The sequence below is a fragment of the Zalophus californianus genome, chromosome 10, assembly GCF_009762305.2.
Source record: "Zalophus californianus isolate mZalCal1 chromosome 10, mZalCal1.pri.v2, whole genome shotgun sequence".
NCBI classification, from domain to species: domain Eukaryota; kingdom Metazoa; phylum Chordata; class Mammalia; order Carnivora; family Otariidae; genus Zalophus; species Zalophus californianus.
The window spans coordinates 37,068,390-37,088,214 of NC_045604.1; the positions used below are offsets into that span (position 1 = coordinate 37,068,390).

Here is a 19,825-nt window from a genome sequence, read left to right on the forward strand (position 1 = left end):
TGCCATCTCTTTGGTCTCTTTTTCTTTCTTTGACTTGAATATTTCAAGTCTATACATTTAATAATAATAATTAACAGCTGAATATTTACTGTATGCCAGTGACTGGGTGTGTGTGTGGGTGTGTGTGTGTGTGTGTCATTAATGTCTAAATACCAAATTTATAGATCATTCTACACATTATATTTTGATTACTATCTCTAGTCTACAGGAATATATATTCGAAGCCCTTAATTTCATGAGCAGCATTTTTTTCTTTTTTTTTTAAAGATTTTATTTATTTATTTGAGAGAGAGAATGAGAGACAGAGAGCACGAGAGGGAAGAGGGTCAGAGGGAGAAGCAGACTTCCTGCTGAGCAGGGAGCCCGATGCGGGACTCAATCCCGGGACTCCAGGATCATGACCTGAGCCGAAGGCAGTCACTTAACCAACTGAGCCACCCAGGCGCCCTGAGCAGCATTTTTTCTAATACATTTTCAAGTTACTTTCTAGGATTATTTCCACAAATGGATTTAGTGTTAGTTTGTTTCCATTTCAGAGGTTGGCATATCTAATCTTATCCCCAAATCTTCAGATTACATCAGAATTTGGATCCTAGACTGATTTTAATGAATATGTTCTTTAAATGCCTTTTCAACTTTAAAAAAATTGATTTATGAATTCTATTTTGTAATTTATAAAACTGAGGGAAAGAAGTGAGTTAGGAAAGGATACTATGTATCAGGGCAGAGTTAAGATGTAAACTTTAAACTTGTCACTGTCTAGTCTTTTCCTTTTTTAAATTTAGCCAACTAAATCATCACAAAATTGTATTTGTATGATCTAGAAATTTAGCAAAACTGTTTAAATCACCTTTCCACTTTTATTATTTATTTATTTTTAAAGATTTTATTTGTTTATTCGACAGAGAGAGTGATAGAGTACAAGCAGGGAGGAGAGTAGAGGGAGAGAGAAAAGCAGGCTTCCCGCTGAGTATGGAGCCTGACATAGGGCTCTATCCCAAGACCTTCAGATCATGACCTGAGCCGAAGGCAGATACTTAACCATCTGAGCCACCCAGGCACCCCACCTTCCCACTTTTAAAAGTCAGGATATGTGGGGAGCCTGGGTGGCTCAGTTGGTTAAGCAACTGCCTTCGGCTCAGGTCATGATCCTGGAGTCCCGGGATTGAGTCCCACATCGGGCTCCCTGCTCGGCGGGGAGTCTGCTTCTCCCTCTGACCCTCTTCCCTCTCATGCTCTCTATCTCTCATTCTCCCTCTCTAATAAATAAATAAAATCTTTAAAAAAAAAAAAGTCAGGATATGTGTTCAAATATAATTCTCCCAGGGTGTCTGGGTGGCTCAGTTGGTTGAGTGTCTGCCTTTGGCTCAGGTCAGGATCCCAGGGTCCTGGGATGGAGCCCCGCATTGGACTCCCCGCTCAGCGGGGAGCTTGCTTCTCCCTCTGCCTCTGCTGCTCCCCCTGCTTGTGCTCTGTCATAAAATAAATAAAATCTTAAAAAAAAAAAAAGACAGGGAGATTTCATAGTCTCCTTTCATAAACAATTCCAGAATTAAAAAAAAAAACAAACAAACAACACAACTCTTCAAGAAAATGTCCTTTACTTCTAAGTGCAGAATTCATTCACTAAACAACTGAGACTCTCATATGCACAGGGATTGTACCAAGTGCTGAGAATATAGATTAAGACACTGTTTCTCTTCTTAAAGCAAAATTCTTTTTATCAGAGGTGCAAATGCCCACAGCTAAGTTATATGCTAAGTAGGAAAGTTGGAATGCAAAAAGTTCTCAAAAGGTTCAGATAAGCTGGGCGCCTAGGTGGCTCAGTCATTAAGCTTAAGCGTCTGCCTTCAGCTCAGGTCATGATCCCAGGGTTTTGGGATCGAGCCCCTCATCAGGCTCCCTGCTTGGCGGGGAGCCTGCTTCTCCCTCACCCTCTACTGTTCCCCCAGCTTGTGCTCTCTTGCTCTCTCTGTCAGATAAATAAAGAAAATCTTAAAAAAAAAAAAAGGTACAGATAAGCTAAAACAAACCAGGTGAAATTAAATGACAATACATTTATATTCATTTGCTTAGGAGGGGAGGGGTTAAAAAAAGAAAATAAAAAACCTACTGGAGTCTAAGTGGAGACACAGGCTAAACAATAACAAATGTCAAAGACTCAGAGAATAACCCCTGAAACAAATAATACATTATATGTTAATTAAAAAAAAAAAAGGCCCAGAGAATAGAGATGACTCCAGATTTAGTAACATGGGCAGTTGTTGTCAAGAAAGCTTATCTTATTATTTTTTTAAGATTTTGTATTTTTATTTGAGAGAGAGAGCACAAGCTGGGGGAGCAACAGGCAGAGGGAGAGGGAAAAGCAGACTCTCCACTGAGCAGGGAGCCCGACCTCGGGCTCCATGGGGTGCTTGATGGGTGGGGTTCAACGCGGGGTTGGATCCCAGGATCCTGGGATCGTGACCTGAGCCAAAGGCAGAAGCTTAACTGACTGAGCCACTCAGGCGCCCCTGGTCTTTTCAAATGTTTAAATGACCAGTGTGACAGAGCTTGTTAGCTGCCTTTCAGTACTCATTTCCTCCTTCATCCTTAGCAATGGAACCTTGGTTTTTATGACCTTTCCCAGTCTCCTTTCAAGTTAATGGGCCCTGTGACTAAGTTCTGAACATTGATGTATCAACATAAATGGCATGCTATACTTCCAGAAAATCTCCTTAAAGAGAAGGGGTGTGGCCTTCTGCCTTTTTTCCTCTGACTTGGAGTGTGGTCACGATGACTGGCATTCTAACCGCCATCTTGGATCACAAGGGCAAAAGTGACACTCTAGGAAGGTGGAGAGCTGAGATAAAAGCGGCCTGGATCGATGACACTCTCATTGCAGTTGTCATTTCAGCCCAGGACTGCCTACTTCTGTATATCTTTTACATGAAAAGTAAATTTTCATTTTGTTTAAGACAGTTACTTGGGGTTTCTCTTAGATGTAGTTGAACTTTGGGTACAAAACACAAAAAAAAAAGGAAAGAAAAAGAAAGAAGAGATTTTCTAGGACTTAAACATCTTAAAAAATGAAATGATCTACTTTGTGTTGTAGTTTCCTATCTCTGTATCTGTTTAAATGGAGGTTGTAAGACCATTTTCAGAAATGGTAGCTATGGGGGGAGGGGAGGGCATTGCCAGACCTCTAAAATTATATGATCCCGCCCCCACTCCACCTTGAGGATCAGTGGCTCTAAAAAGACAAAACAAACAAAAACATGAAGCTCCCCCCTGTTGTGAATATGTTTGGGCCCTCCCCACCAGCCTGGGCTCAGTGTTGCACAGCAGCACCTGACTGTTTTGGAGTTAAAGGGCACTTCTACTATAATGGCGAAGAACAACCAAAAAGCAAATCAATGAACTTTTCAGCAAAATTGTTGTCATAAAGAAAATCGTTATGAGCCTGGATGATACGAATAAACTAGGACATCTGTTGAAGTCCTTCCTGTGTGCCTAGTGTAGTTGGTGAATTAAGGTGTAGTCCACAATTACTGCCCCGCTTAAATTTTTTCTTTCTTTTGTAAAACGGGTAATACCCCTATCCTTTCTACCTTTCCTCTTCCATTCTACTTCTCAACTTCTACTAGGTGGAATTTTACATTATTTTTAAAATTATACTTATCTGTGTTTTGTCTATTGATTCTTTAAACATTTATTTCCTTGAAACAGTAATACATACACACGGCAAAAGAGACCAACTGTGAATGGAATACATGAGATAAAATCCCCCTTCCATCTCAGACAGTGACATCCCCTCCCCAGCAGTAAAGTTTCTTATATACTCTTTCAGAAACACTCTCAGCATGTACAGGCAGCTATAGTTATTTATGTGTGGATGTTAAAAAGGAGATATATACATACTGCTATGGTCTGGATGTTGGTTTTGTTCAATTCAGCAAACATTTATTAAACATCTACTATACACACAGACCTAGATAACCTTTGTTCTCTCTTTTCCTTAACATAAAGTTCCAGCTGTATATATCCATCTGATAATAGGGAAGAAATAATCACACTCGGTACTTCAACTTTTGAAATATTACATACATACTTTTGCCTATAACTCGAGAGCTACATTGCTCTAAGACACTTAGTTCCATTTTTTCCCTTTTCTTATCCGTACGAGTACTTTTCTGGAGTAGGTTCATATTAGTTGTTCCCATTTCCTTAAAGGACTTCTTCACTTCTCAATCCACTGCAGTTTGGTTCCTTGGCCCATGATCCCAGTAAAAGTGGTCTTTCCAAGATCATTCACCTTCTCTTACTTGCCGAAGCATTGTACATACTGGAGCCTTGTCTTTAACTACTGACTTCTCTGCTGTCCTGGATCCTTTCTCTTTAGATCTCTCTATACCTCTGGTTTCAGGAAGTTACACTCTTCCTTAGTTCTCTTCTTTCTCTATTTATGCTCAGCCTCTTTTATGCATTTCTTTTCCTCTGTATGGCCTTTCAATTTTGGTGTCCATCTGCTTTTCATTCTCAGCTCATTATACTTCTCATTTTACATCCTCTTCTCGCCTGATCTACTTAGGTCTCATGACCTTAGTTAGCTACAAGCAACTGGTAACAAATCCCTCTCTGCACCCTTGATCTTAATTATATATCCAACTGCATGCTGGTTTCTCCCTATTGAGAACCCAACATATCTGGAAATGAATTCATTCTCCTTGTCCCTCAAACTGGTAAGTCTTCAGTATTCACCAACTCTGTTGTTGACACAATCCACCCAGACATTCAAGCCAAAATCCTCGCTTCAGCTTAGATTCCTCCATTCCCTCTTCCTTTCCATATTCAACCAATCCCCAAACTTTGCTCATTTTACCTAATTATTTGTATCTGTCCCCAATTCTATTCTTGCTACCACTGCCATAACTTAAACCTCAAATTTCTTAACTAATTTAACAGTCAAATTGATTTGCCACATTCAATTTTTATCTAAAATACCAATTGAACTAAATCATTCTCTTGCTTAGATCCCTCTGATCCTTTTCCATTATCTATAAATTGCTTAACCCTTTGAACACTATCAAGGTCTTTATGTGGTTCAGTCCTTGCCTAACTCTCTAGGCCCATTCTGAGTTCACTTCATGCTCCAAGAATACAAAATTATTTGTAGCTCCTTGACATAACACAATTCAAGATTCTTTGCATTTCCCATACTGTTTCCTTTCCTTTCCTTTTTTTTTTTTTAAGATTTTATTTTTAAGCTACCTCCACACCCAACATGGGGGGCTTGAACTCACAACCCTGAGATCAAGAGTTTCATGCTCTACTGACTGAGCCAGCCAAGTGCCCCCCATACTATTTTCTGCACCTGGAACGCTCAATATTTTCCTCATACTTTTTATGTCTTATTTGAGAAATAATTTGACTACCCAAAGTTACAAAGACAATAAACCATGGTATTTTCTAAAAGCACTATTGTTTTACTTTTTACTTTCAAGTCCATAATCTATTTTGTTTTGCTTTTGTTTTTAGTATGAGTAGGCATCCCAAGGTTTTTTATTTTCCACATAGACATTCAATTGACCCAGGAACATTTATTAAAGCATCCATTGTTTTCTCCACATTAGTACAGTGTCACCCTCGCATAAATAAAATGTTCACATGAGTTCTATTCAGTTCCATTGGTCTACTTTCTAACACCTGGTAGTATAAACCCTCCAACTTTGTTCTTCCTCCAGATTATATTGACTGTTCTTTTTTTTTTTTTTAAGGTTTTATTTATTTATTTATTTATTTGACAGAGAGACACAGCCAGAGAGGGAACACAAGCAGGGGTAGTGGGAGAGGGAGAAGCAGGCTTTCCGTGGAGCAGGGAGTCAGCCCGACGTGGGGCTCAATCCCAGGACCCTGGGATCATGACCAGAGCTGAAGGCAGACGCTTAACCGACTGAGGCACCCGTCTTGGCTGTTCTTGATCTTCTGAATTTCCATTTAAATTTCAGCTTGTCAAATGACACACACACAATCTGCTGGGATTGTAATAGGGATCAGACTAAATCTACTGATCAACTGGGGAGACTGACATTTTTCCAATATTGAATCTTCCAATCCATGAGCATACTGTATCTGACCAGTTATTTGGGTCTTCTCTAATTTCTTTGAATATAATTTTCAGTATAGAGTTCTTATACACCTTTCATTAAGATTTATTCCTATGTGCCATATGTTAGGTGGTGCCCCCTAATATATCGGGTCCTAATCTCTGGAACCTATAAATGTTACCCTGTTTGGAAGAAGGGTCTTTGCAGATGTGATTAAGTCTTTTGAGACAAGGAAATAATCCTAGATTATCCAGATGGATCCTAATGCTATCAGTGTCTTTATATAATTGAGGAAGAGGAAAATTCATAACACACATAGACGAGAAGGCAATGTGAAGATGGAGGCAGAGATTGGGGTGATGCTGCTTCAAACCAAGGAATGCTAGCAGACACCAGAAACTGGAAAAGGCAGGGAACAAATTCTCCCTAAAGCCTCTGGAGGGTGTGCAGCCCTGCTCACACCTTGATTTCAGACTTCTGGTCTCCAGAAGTATGACAGGAGTTTGTTTTAAGCCACTGAGTTTGTGGTGATTTGTTACAGCTGTCACAGGAAGCTAATACACTAGATATTTGATATTTTTGATGCATTCATATGTTACTTTTAAAAATCCATTTTCTAATTGTTTAGTGCTAGTATTTTAAAACATAATTGACCTTTATATACTGACTGTAACCAGGAACTTGCTAAATTCATTATTAATACTAAAGGTTTACAGATTATCTTATATACAGACTATCATGCTTTCTCCAAATAACAAATTTATGTATTTCTTTCCAATCCTTATACTTTTGGGGGGCACCTGGGTGGCTCAGCCAGGTAAGAGTCTGCCTTCAGCTCAGGTCATGATCTTGGGGTTAAGCCCAGAGTCAGGTTCCCTGCTCAGCGAGGAGTCTCCTTCTCTACCTCCCTCTGCCCCTTCCCAACTCACGCGCATGCTGTCTCTCTCAAATAAATTAAAAACAAAACAAAAACAATCCTTATATATTTTTCCTTGCCTTTTTGTTGCTGGGATGTCCAGTACAATAGTGAAGTATTTCCTCTTAAATCTTTTGATTTTAGAACTATGAGATGTATCATCTATTCCAAATTTAAACTATAATGAAAATAGTAAAAAAAAATTTTAATAGTCAAAAAGCAGTCAAACAAGATAACAAATATTGTTCTAGTTAACAAATCCAGAGGCCTTTTCTTAAGCCCTTCTCATGATTCTGTACCACTAGACATTATTTATTAACCCTTTCTTAAAGCTTTCTTCTTCCTTGACCATATTCTTTTCTTCTAACCCCTTATAGACATCCCCAGGATTTTCTTCTTAGGTTTTTCCTTTTTTTAGACTGTTCTTATTAACTGTTGGGAAATCATTTTAAAGCTTATTATTCTTCAGAACCAGGCCAGCTTCAGGTTTTCCTTCTCTTCCGGGACAAAACAGAAAGAAAAGCCCCCATCCCTGAGGTTCTTCTCCCAAGAGTGGAATGCATTCTTCCTTGTTCTGTCCTCTTTGTTGTACTCAAGAAAAGTGTGGAATCTTAAAAGAGTTTTACTAATAATTAGAAATGTTACAAAAGTCCCCAAATCTTCACAATGTTTTGTTTTTTTTTAAGATTTTATTTATTTGACAGTGAGAGACAGCGAGAGAGGGAACACAAGCAGGGGCGGTGGGAGAGGGAGAACCAGGCTTCCTGCGGAACGGGATGCGGGCTTCGAACCCAGGACCCTGGGATCATGACCCGAGCCCGAAGGCAGACACTTAACGACTGAGCCACCCAGGCGCCCCTCTTCACAATGTTTTAATCCTTGATCTATATGCAGAAATTCCTTTCAGTAGAAAAGAGGCTGGAAAGTGTTGCAAAGTTGGGGGAGTTAGCATGGTGGCCAAAAGGCCTCAGAGTGACATTTACTTTTTGTGAATTCACTTAGTTCCGGGTCTGGCCTTTGCATTACAGGACCAGAGATGCTGAATCACGTTCATTAGAGGCTTGGTATAAAAATGAAAATACCAACGTATTAATTTACAATCAAAAGTGTATGTCATAGGAAATGGTATTCATTTGACCAGGATATTCTCTCAGTGTAGAAAAACTATACAGGAATTAAAATAATATTCAGAACTGTGTTTGTTGAGACAAAGAAATGAATAAGAGGTTTAGTTGTATGAGCTAAGGGAATCATACCAACCTTCGATAGATCAAACTACTTCCACTATCAGAACAAGACAGGTTTTGTACCTGCTCAGGAGACTTTTCCCTTTTAGACGGGGATCCTGCCAAATATTTACTTACCAGGCTTTTTTTTTTTTTTTTTGGCCCAATTCCCTGATTGAGACATTCCTGCTTTAGGTATGTTTCTGCTTTCAGTGAAGTCTTGCTCTAGCCAGAGAGGCTTATTTCTGCTTTGATCCACTCCGCATTGACCTATAACAGAATTCATACAAGACAAAGTGTTTGGGAGAATACCTTACCTATGGACCATAAATACTGTTTTGCATTCATTTGCATACTACATGTTCACCGGATGTCCTCAATTCTTACTGCTGTGCAAAAACAATAATAAAGAAAAATATCATAAATAGCTCCCAATGCCAGAGCAGACTTCCTCAAATCTGATGAACGAAATAAGCAGTTCCCTATTCCTCCTGCCTAATGCAATTCCGAAAAGCATTACAGAGCACATAGCCTGCCAGGCTGGAAACCCTGCCAGAATGCAGCTCCTGCCTCACCTCTACTGGGGGCTCCGCCCTCCCTACAGCTCTGCTCCAAGCCCTGACCACGGGGCAGCGCGGCCTGAGGAAGCACCACTGGATAACGCCCCGGTCGTAATTTTATTTCACCACTGACAACACCCACTTTCTAACTAATGAAACAGTAAAGGCGAAAAATGGATGAAAATAAAGCAAAGGTGAGAAAAGAAAATGGAGGAAAGGTTTTTAACAAAACGCAGCGTCCACATCATCATGACCGCGTCTGCTGCTCTGGGCCTGGAACTCGGAGGGCGCCGGGTCACCCAGTCCGATTCCGCGGCGGACAAGGGCGCGACACCAGCTCGACGCCGGCGGAAGAGCCGCGAAACCGAGCAGCCGAACCGCCGCAGGATCTCAAGGGGGCCACGCTCCCGCCGAGACCTGCCCGGCCGTGCCGACCCGCAACCCTCCGAGAGAGGGGGGCCGCTGCCCTGACTCCGGCGCCTCGGTTCGCGCCGGCCCCTTCTCAGGCTGGGTGCGTTCCTTCCGCCCTGAGAGGGCAAAGAGTCCCACGCCCTCGTGTTCGCCTCCGCCCGCGCGCCTGAGCGCCCCCTAGGAAGGAAGCCGGAGAGGCGGCCGCGCCTCTGCGGCGATTTTATTAGCTCGGTTGGGGTTGCCCGGGCTGCCAGCGAGCGGGGCTTCCCCGCCCCTCCCCCTCTACCCCTCCTCCTCCTCCCCCCCCGTCCCTCCCCGCCCCGCGGCCGGAACCTCCCTGCGGGGCGGAGTGATACCGGCGGCGGCGAAGAGCGCGGCGCGGCCGACAGGGGCGCCCGGGACTGCGCGGGGCGGGAGGAGGGAGGAGGGGAGAGAGGCGGGGCCGGGGCGGGTTGTTGTGAGGCGACTGCGCTACTGCCGGACCGGGGCGGTTATGGCGGCTCCATATTAACACCCTCCTCCTCCTCCTCTGCCGCCGCCGTCTCCTCCTCCTCCTCCTCTCCCTCCCGCCCGCACTCGTAAGCCATCTCCCCCTTCACCCTGACGCCTACCGCTTCCCCTCACCTTTCCCCCTCCCCTCTTCTACCATGCCCGGCATGATGGAGAAAGGGCCCGAGTTACTGGGGAAGAACCGATCGGCCAACGGCAGCGCCAAGAACCCGGCGGGCGGCGGCGGCGGCGGCGGCGGCGCCTCGTCCACCAACGGCGGGCTGCACTACTCCGAGCCCGAGAGCGGCTGCAGCAGCGACGACGAGCACGGTGGTAGCCTCGAACTCCTCCCCGCCAGCCCGCCTGCCCCCCTCCCTCCTCCCCTCCCCCAGCCCCCTCCCCTCGCCGCGCTCCCGCCCTCCCTCCCCTCGGAGCCCGGGCGCTGCGGTAGCCTCGAACTCCCGGTGCAGTGCAGCAGCACCCCCCGCGACCCCCGTCCCTCCGCCCTCGACCAATCCTCCGCCCTCGCCCCCCCCCGCTCCCCGCCCCCATCCGCTGCCATCTCCCGGAGTGCCCGGAGTTAATATCTTTCCATCCACCCGCCGCTTCTTTCCTCCCTCCAGCAATTTTTATATTTTATTAAGTGTCTCTTCCTTTTTCTTTTTTTTCTTTCTTTTCTTTTTCTTTTTTTTCTCTTTTCTTTCTTTCTTTCTTTTTTTTTTTTTTCTTTTTGGCATTGCTTTGCAGATGTTGGGATGAGAGTCGGAGCTGAATACCAAGCTCGGATCCCTGAATTTGATCCAGGTAGATATATTTGCTTAAGCAAATCCTGTCTCCCCTTTTCTGGGAATGGTTTAGGGTGGAAGGGGTGGAGGGGCGGCCGAGGTAGGGGTCCGGGTGTGCGGTTGGGAGGGGATGCGGGACTGGGATCGGCAGGCATCTGGCGGGGAGGCTGTCAGGCTTGGCAGGGCTGTGACACAGGGCGTGTGGGCAGATGTGTGCATTGCAAGGTTAACATGGTTCCTTCGGAGGCCACTTGCCCGGTGGTGGCATCGCCTTTCTGTCCCCATGAGCCCGGGGCGAGGTCGGGGAGAGCAGAGGGAGGCGGCCCTCGGCGGATTCGGGGGTCCGAGGCTGGGGAAGGAGCGGCTGCTGGGCCGAGGGCTGGAGGAGAGGGTGTGCGGGCTGCGTGTGGAAGAACCGTGCAAATGTCAATTGCCACACCGCCGGCCCCCGGGAGCGGAGGGCCGCGCTCCGCAAGGGCGGCGGATGCCGGGGCTGCTGTCATCGGCCGAAGCCGAGGGCGAGCCCTGGCCGACCCGCGCGCACACGGGATTTTCTTTTTTCTTTCTTTTTAGCTAGGTGGTGTAGCATTGGTCGCGACAGCTCTGCGGAGTGTAGGAGCCGCGGAGAGAAAGGGATGGGGGAAGGGGGTGGGGAGAAGCCAGAGGCACACCTCGCCCTCCAGCCAGCCCTAGGAAGTCAGACCACAGGACAGTGGCTGCAGCTGCCAAGGAGACATTTTCTCCCCGAGCAGCCAGGTTCCAGCGTCCTCTGCCAACCCAGCTTGCGGGCTCCCTGTCTACTTTTCTCCAAACAGGCTCTCTGGCGGTCACGGGATTTCAGCCTGGACGGGGATTGGGCGAGAGTTCCGCATATGGAGGCGCCCTTGCTGGAGCCTCCCGGAGTGGAGCGTGTTTCCTTCTCCCCACCCCAGACCCTCTACAGTTCAGGCTTTGGACAGACTTTGAAGGAGCTCTTCTCCCCGCCCCCTTTTTCCCTTACAATTGGTCAGTTTTTTGCCCATTGCCCACTCCTAATAACATTGTGTCGGACTTTTGAATTCCGTATTAGATATTAATAGGGCTTACTTTTTTGGAGGGGGGGAGGGAGGGATAGCTTCTTTACTTCGTTATAGGGCATAGGTATTATCATTCATCCCCTGCCCATTACAGCAATGCAAAATAAAGAGTTTTAAGTAGCCTTTCCTCCTGTCCCGAGGGGGAGGGTAAAATAATGAGTGTTTCAAGAATTGTCAGTGCAGTCTGTTTTTCAGTAGGTAAAAGCAATGATAGAAGTGCTCACTAGATGTGGGTTGCCTTCTAAATGACATAGCTGTTAATACATTTTATTCAGAAGCTATCGAGTGTGTGTACTGGTGGTCTTCAAATAATTTTAAATGTTCTGTGAAACTAATTTTACTGATGTAGTTAGTAGGTGAATAACACTTTCACATTACTATGCTGCTTCAGGTATTAACTTGATATTTGGAAAATGCATGCTTTGGCTTAAGATAGACTGAATTCAGTTCCCAGCTGTTTTAATTTTGTGTTCTGAGCAAGTCAGTGACCTTTTCTGATCCTTAGTTTCCCTAGCTGTAAAATGGACATAAAAAATGCTTCATGGAATTTTTTTTTTTAAGACGTTATTTATTTGACAGAGAGACACAGCGAGAGAGGGAAGACAGGCAGGGGGAGTGGGAGAGAGAGAAGCAGGCTTCCCTCCGGGCAGGGAGCCCCAATGTGGGGCTCAATCCCAGGACACTGGCATCATGACCTGAGCTGAAGGCAGATGCCCAACAACTGAGCCACCCAGGTGCCCTGCTTCATGGAATTCTTACCAGGAATACATGATTGGGCATATGGCAGTTATTCAGTAAAGATCAAATTTAATAATTAAGAATGATTCTGCAAACATTTATATCTTTATGATTTGGGGCATTCATTGGTACTCTGCTTTTTTGGGAAATGATAAACTGACTTACAAATTAGAATTCAACAGCCAGAACTATTCCATAAGTTAATAAACATAGCTATCTTTTTGCTCCACTAAGTAGGTTTATATTTCATAGACAACTGTACACAGGTTGAGTAGGAGGTCTTGTGTCTAAAAACCAGACTTCTTGCTGAAACAAATTTATATATGCCATGGTCTAGATCACTGTAAAGGTTTTTTTGTTTTGTTTTGTTTGTTTTTTGGTTTTCATGATAAATACTAGAATAAATTTCAAAATTTGAAAAATAATTCACTAAAAGTACAGAACACTTCAGGTAGTTTCACATGGACACTATTTGAATTACCCAGTGTACTTGATCATCATTTTTATTTTGTTTTTTAAAGATGAGAGAGAGAAAGCATGAGCAGGGAGGAGGAGCAGAGGGAGAGGGGGAAGCTGATTCCCCACTGATCAGGGAGCTTGGCTCAATCCCATGACCCTGGGATCTATACCTGAGCCAAAGACAGACGCTTAACCCACTGAACCACCCACACGACCCCATTTTTTTTATTACTATTTTGAACCTAAGCAGAATATTTGGGGGAAGAAATCACTGAATTATTACATTTTTTAAAGTCATTTTCAAGTTACTCAGATTATAATTGATATTCTTTATTAGGATAAGAGTGTCACATTTTAAAAATTCATGTATAAATTTTCTCCTTAATAATTTGCAGAAGAATACTGACCCCAAGGACGCAACTAAAACCAGTTATCATTTAAGCTGGGTAGGCTTTCGTATAGCCATCATAAGCAAATCTTGTCAAGCAAATGCAGATTATCAGTTGTTAGACACTTTTTTAAAAGTAAATATTGAACCTCTATGCCTTTCAATATAGTGCCATTGTTCTGTTTTATTCTAAGTGTTGTACTGTTGTGTGAAGTTTCTACTTCACATCAATTCAATATAATTTGGTAAGAAGCGTATTTCCTTGGAAAAGGTAAAAGGAAAAGAGATATTTATTAATGATAGAAATTGAGAAATGGTCAATTCCTGTCTCTCCTTTTCTCCTTCACACCTTTGTCTTTAGTCTCATAAACCATTCAGTCTACCTTCATGGAGATTATTTACCCATAACCAAATTATTTGGAAGAAAAATTCCTTAGGTACCAAGATTATGATCAGAATATAGGAAAATTAAAGTGTGTGTGTGTGTGTGTGTGTGTGTGTGTGTGTGTAGGATATTTTTATTGGAGGAGTTAATAGTGTTGATAGAAATCAAACACAGAATGACTTACTAAAATGAGTATTTTAGAAAATATGAGAAGAATTGTGATTTAAATTGGAACTACTGAATATAAGTTTAGGAACAGTTTATGTTAACGCCATTGCTAAGAATGCCTTTATAAAAATTTACTAACTGGATTTGATTATTTTCTCAGGTGCCTTTTTTTCTCCAGGTTTTTCAATTACCAACTTTTATTTAGTGCCTCCTGACTATTTGTATATCAAGGAGGAGCAGTTTCGTGTGGTGATTAAGTCTCACCTCTTCCCGTATGCCTTTTAGCTAATATGGCGTAGTGACCTTGACAAACTACCTGATTTATCCATGCCTTTATTTTCTCATTTGTGAAAGGGAGATAATGTTAACTATATCATAAGATTAGGTGAAAATTATTGTCTATAAAGCAATTGTCTTCAAAATGTTTTGCTTGTATATTCATAAAAGAATTTTCAAAAAAATACTTTCTCGCATATTTTTAATATCTGTCACTTACTGCTGTGTTTAAATAGTTGAAAAACATATCTCCAGTGTATTGAAAATATTAGCACTTTGAAATAAAGCCATTATACCCTTATTTTAAATGCATCCAGTTAAATATAAATACTAGAGTAATATGATATTATCTATTTTATAAAAAGTATGAATAGGTGAACAGTCTGAAAGTTTACATTTTCCCTTTTTATCTTTGAAATCATTTCCATGCATTTTCCCCCACGGAATTTTATATTTTTGTGCTTGAATGTGCTTTATTGATCACCTATCCAATTTCTCTACCACTGTAATATGTATTCTTGTGAACATAAGGTTCTAAGTGTTAAGTCTCTTCTGGTTTGAGTTATTACAATTAATGTGTAATTGATTGGAATTGTAATAGCTATGATGCCTTGAGTAAAGGAGAGCCTTGCCGACACCCTTTGTTTGGCACTGTAGAGGTCTTAAAATTTGGGGCGATGTACTCTTGTCAGATGTAGGATGGGATGAGAGAGCTACCCCCCCTTTTTTTTTAAGTGAGAGAAGGGCGTTTGTGAAGGAGGTCATAAGTAGAATGAGCATATAGCTTAGACTGCAGGTGAGTTCTCAGGCCGATTGTCTTGGGAAAGAGCCCACAGGGAAACTAAAGTTCTGAAAATTGATTCCCATAAAACTTACTTATGCTTATGTACCTCTTGGAAAGTCGTTATTTATCCCAGTTTGAAGGTAGTGAATTAAATATGTAAGTGAGAACCCAGTTCATAAATAGGAGAATTTTTAAAAATATGTGTGTCTTAATATTCTCAGTACTTAAGTTCTTTATATAGAACATTTGTACCATGATTTCCATCAAAATCCTTATTCTAAATGTCTTAAATCTAAGAAGTGGATTTTTATTTTTGTACTTATTTTGAAATTTGCTATTGGTGTAAAAATCCTAGCTTATCAAAATTATACTTTTGTTTTTTTAGTTGTTGGTTTTCCCCAATTGGTCTTATAAATGTACTTTACCAACTGCAGTTAAGATATCTAAAAGATTTCAAAAGGTTTAAACTTTTAAGTGTTTCATTTCATACTTTTAAAAATTGTTTAATAATTTTGTTTCCAGAACTGTCATGCTACTATACAGTCTTTAAAAATGAGAGTAGCTTGCTTTTTTTTTTTAAAGATTTTATTTATTTATTTGACAGATAGAGAGAACACAAGTAGGCAGAGTGGCAGGCAGAGGGAGAGGGAGAAGCAGGCTCTCCGCTGAGCAGGGAGCCAGACGTGGGGCTTGATCCCAGGACCCCAGGATCATGACCTGAGCTGAAGGCAGCCACTTAACCGACTGAGTCACCCAGGTGCCCCAAGTGTAGCTTACTATCTAGGCTTTGGTTTGTTTTTTAATCTATTTGGAAGATAGGCTATTTCTAAGGCTGGATTATTTTGTTGGTGAGGCAAGCTTAATTTTCAGTATTATTTCTTTCCTTTTTTCAAAGATTTTATTTATTTGTCAGAGAGAGAGAGAGAGTGTGTGCACAAGCAGGAAGAGTGGCAGGCAGAGGGAGAAGCAGGCTCCCTGCTAAGCAAGGAGCCGGATGTGGGACTCAATTCCAGGATCCTGGCATCATGACCTGATGCAGAGGCAGATGCTTAACTGACTGAGCCACCCAGGCATCCCTTCAGTATTATTCTGAGTATCGGACAGTTTTGAGATATAATGCTAAATATTGTTACACATAAAAGCAAAATAAATATTGAGTTTATGTCCTTTAGATATTTTTCTCCAGCTTTTATAATGGAAAGGATAGAACTTTATTGGATGCAAAGCATCCAGTATTTTAATAATACAAGTTACTTTCTCCTTTTATAGGAGAGAAGTCAGGTCTGAGTTGTTCGAAAAACAAAAAGGTCATTTCAGCTATCCAATCTCATTTTCTCTCTCTTTTTTTTTAAGATTTTATTTATTTATTTGACTGAGAGAGGGAACACAACTAGGGGGAGTGGGAGAGGGAGAAGCAGGCTTCCCGCGGATCAGGGAGCCCTATGCGGGGCTCCATGTGGGACTCAATCCCAGGACCCTGGGATCATGAGCCGAAGGCAAACGCTTAATGACTGAGCCACCCAGGAGCCCCATCCAATCTCATTTTCAAGGGTTTGGTGAGAGAAGACATCAGCTGTTTGTGTTAGAGCCCCTTGAGTTTTTATTCATTTGTGTTATTTGATAAGGTGACAAGAAGTCTTTTCAGAGTAGAGATAGAAGGGAACAAGAAACTGCTTTCAATGAGCATATATTATAATAATGTTTAGGTGATGCATACTGTATGCCAGGGTGGGGAGGAGCAGAGGGAGAGGGGGAGAGAGAATCCTCAAGCAGACTCCCCACTGAGTAGGAAGCCCGGCATGGGGGCTCAGTGTGGGGCCTGGATCCCAGGACCCTGAGATCATGACCTGGGCTGAAATCCATAGTCAGCTGCTTAACCGAGTGAGCCACCCAGGTACCCCTAATCATCTGTATTTTTAAAGAATTAAACTGAGGCATGGACAATATAGGTAAATTTCCCTAAGATGACAAAGCTGAGAAATGGCAGAGCTTGAATTCGAATTAGAGTCTGGCTCTATAATGGTTACACTCAACCATTATATTAAAATACCTCATTTCCTGTGAACATCAGTCATCTCCTTGGCCTAGTTGACACATACATGATTAAAAATGGTGGAATTTAGTTCAAGGTTAGGAAAAGAACATTGTGGGGATGCCTGGGTGGCTCAGGTAAGCGTCTGCCTTCAGCTCAGGTCATGATCGCGGGGTCCTGGGATTGAGACCCACTTGGGGCTCCCTGCTCATCGGGAAGTCTGCTTATCCCTCTCCCTGCCTCCCATTCATGTTCTCTCTTGCTATCTCTCTCTCTCTCAAATAAATAAAATCTTAAAAAAAAAAAGGAACATTGTGAAATGCCTAATTAGGCATTCTCTGCTACCAGACACAATCACTCTCCCTATTAGCCCCCCCCACCCCCATATTAGAAGAGCTGCTAGTCCCCACAGCTTGGATGTCAGTTTTTGTCAGATCAAGCCCTTAATTGTAGTCCTAAGAATTTTTTGGGAAACTTAACTGTTACGCTTCATGGGGAAAAATACAAAAAAATAGTTTGTATCTGTGTAAGAAGAGACATTTCGTGAAGATATTTTAATTAAGATTTTTCTATAGTGCAAGAATCAGATGCAGGAAATATGTTTAAATATTAAGCATGATATGCTCTTAAGACTTGAGACTTAATGGGAACCTTTCTTTGTTGCATTCCTTATTCTGTTAAGTAGGATTTAAATTATCTTATTGTTATAATCCATTGTGAAAAAATCAGTCCATGTTGAAGAATTGAAGTTTAGAATACGCACTAGAAATAGCAGTAAAGATTTCTGACCAACTTGGATATGTCTGTTTTATTTCCTTTGGCTGCCAATTTTGCTTTTGTGTTTGTATTTTATTTTATTTAATATGTATCTTGTTTTTGAAGTTTTTAAAATTGGAATTTGTTTTCATTGAATATAAATTTTAGATAATGTACTTCTTTGCATTTTCTTAAATTCTCAGTTTTTTGTCCTCTTTATTAAAGATAATGACAAAACGCAGTAGGTTTGCTTGTAGATTCATTTTGTAAATATGATTTTTCTAATACTTTGGTACTGTTCTCTCATTTCTCTTTTCTCCATCCTTAGTTTTTCCTTATAGTAAAAAATTTTTAAACAATCTTAGCTTCATATTTTCACTAACAATGTATCATTTTCTATAATTTGTTGATTGAATATGCAGTAGTGATGTGTAATGATTCTCCAAAGATTAAAAACTACTGAACTATATTAGATTATTCCTGGATAGATAACTTCTCTAGTTTGAGATTATACTAGTAGTTCCTTTACCCCTGGAAGTGAATGTTCTTTATTCCAAATATTTTATAACTTTCTGAATGATTACAGTTTAACCTCAGAATTCTGTTAATGTTTTATGTGAATAATTTTGGATTTCTTGCCATTTGTTGGTGGTAGCTATCAATATCTCATAAAAGTCAATTATGATATATTCATAGACAAGTCTTTAAGTAGGTGGCAACAATGCTTCATTTCTTGATAGTTTTAATTAACTTGAATGCACCTAGGAATTAGAAAGAAACCAGAAAAGACCACTGAGTAATTAAAAGACAGAACCCACGGGCATGTACTTGGCACTGGGACAGCTGTGTCGGCTTTCATTCATTCTATCCTTAATGCAGTTTTAATAGAGCTTGATTTTTCTGACTTTTTAGATCATAACAGATTAGAAATAAGCAACAGTAATGGTGTGCTTCTACAATAGAGGTAGACTGATTACTTCAAGAAACAGCATTATTAACTTCTACATTTTTTGACTTTGTTTTCTTACACAGAGCACATAATTTTATAAATATAAACTGTAATAAATGAAATTAACACTAAAAAGGAATGGTTGGCAGACTCACAAGGAGTAAGATTAAATAAAAGCCATAAAAAACAGATACAAGTATTTTTAAATGATGGTAATCTTGGCCCATTCAGATATGAGGCAAAACAGAAATAACTTACCACCTGAGGTATTCTCTAGTTTTAAGTCAGAATTTTTAATGATTCCCAAATAATGTTAGAAGGTTAAATCAAGTTTATTTCCTGTCAAGAAATAGAGCTATGTAGTGTCCTTAAGAAAGTCTTTCTCTTTAAAGGGGATTAAGTTCAGTCTTTGTGAAATTTTCAATTCCATAAATGAAATACTTAGTATATTTAATGTAAATCCGTTTTCCTTCTGTTTCCTCGTACTTTGTTCCTTTGTTCTCTTGCAGGTACTGTACTAAAATAGAAATAAAGCTTACTTTGTTTATACTTATTTTAAATGTACATAAAATCCATCATATTTAAAGTAATGCATTTTTTCCCCAGGTGCTACAAAGTATACAGATAAAGACAATGGAGGAATGCTTGTGTGGTCTCCATATCACAGTATCCCAGATGCCAAATGTAAGTTTTCTGAAATTGAATGTTTATGTCAATAGAGATCTGTCAGCCAATTCAAAATGCAACTTATATATTTTTTGGGTCGCTTAGAGTCTCATAAGAAAACAGTCTGTCTTTGTTTTGTTTTGTTTTGTTTTTGATGGAGGTTGTTATATTAGAATGTTTTTCCTTTTGAAAGATAGTGGGTTGATCATTCCAATTTGTGTCAGGCCCAGGAAGACTGAAAATACCTAGGATCTGATGGCATTGCTGCTTAAATCCTCAAGCAGGGGAGGGAGTTACTATGTAGACATCTGCACAGGCTTTTCCTCAGTATATGGAGCTGTAAAGAAATGCCTTCAAACTTCAAAGAGCCCACTATCATTACCATTTTAAAGAGGAAAGGGGAAAGAACTGACTTCAGCAGCCATCAATCAGGTCATCTTTGAGCTCTCCATTTCTGGACGGAGACCTTCTGGATCATTGACCATGCACTTCTTGAATCATGGTGTGGCTTTAGACTTCAATGTGATGTAGCGGACCTGATCCTTTGCGGCACATCAGATATAGGAAACGTGCAGGTAACAAAACTAAGATCCCCACCCCTCCATTCAGTTATCATTGAATTTGTTAAAGCAGACAAACAAAAAAATCACTGCACAGCTATTCTTGCTGCTGTAA

General features: G+C 41.3%; 1 protein-coding gene and 1 long non-coding RNA gene across 6 annotated transcripts in view; one reads left to right on the plus strand and one right to left on the minus strand.

Annotated features, from left to right (window-relative positions):
- Positions 1–5,830: 5,830 nt before the first annotated feature.
- Positions 5,831–9,951, minus strand: LOC113932242. Its single transcript, XR_003522997.1, has 3 exons — positions 9,824–9,951; positions 8,367–8,498; positions 5,831–6,014 (listed from the first exon to the last, which is right to left on the minus strand). It is a non-coding gene; the product is annotated as an uncharacterized LOC113932242 (long non-coding RNA).
- RCOR3 (REST corepressor 3) overlaps positions 9,578–19,825 on the plus strand; it is a 54,894-nt gene continuing 44,646 nt past the window's right edge. Inside the window, exons 1-3 of one of the 5 annotated variants that reach the window (XM_027611023.2) lie at positions 9,578–10,018; positions 10,436–10,492; positions 19,091–19,168. In XM_027611023.2, the coding sequence (XP_027466824.1) occupies positions 9,847–10,018; positions 10,436–10,492; positions 19,091–19,168 (307 nt within the window). In that variant the 5' untranslated portion in view covers positions 9,578–9,846. Of the gene's footprint in view, positions 10,022–10,435; positions 10,493–19,090; positions 19,169–19,374; positions 19,726–19,825 lie in introns of those variants that run through there. The other 4 variants (XM_027611020.2, XM_027611021.2, XM_027611022.2 and 1 more) reach the window with 4 other exon arrangements.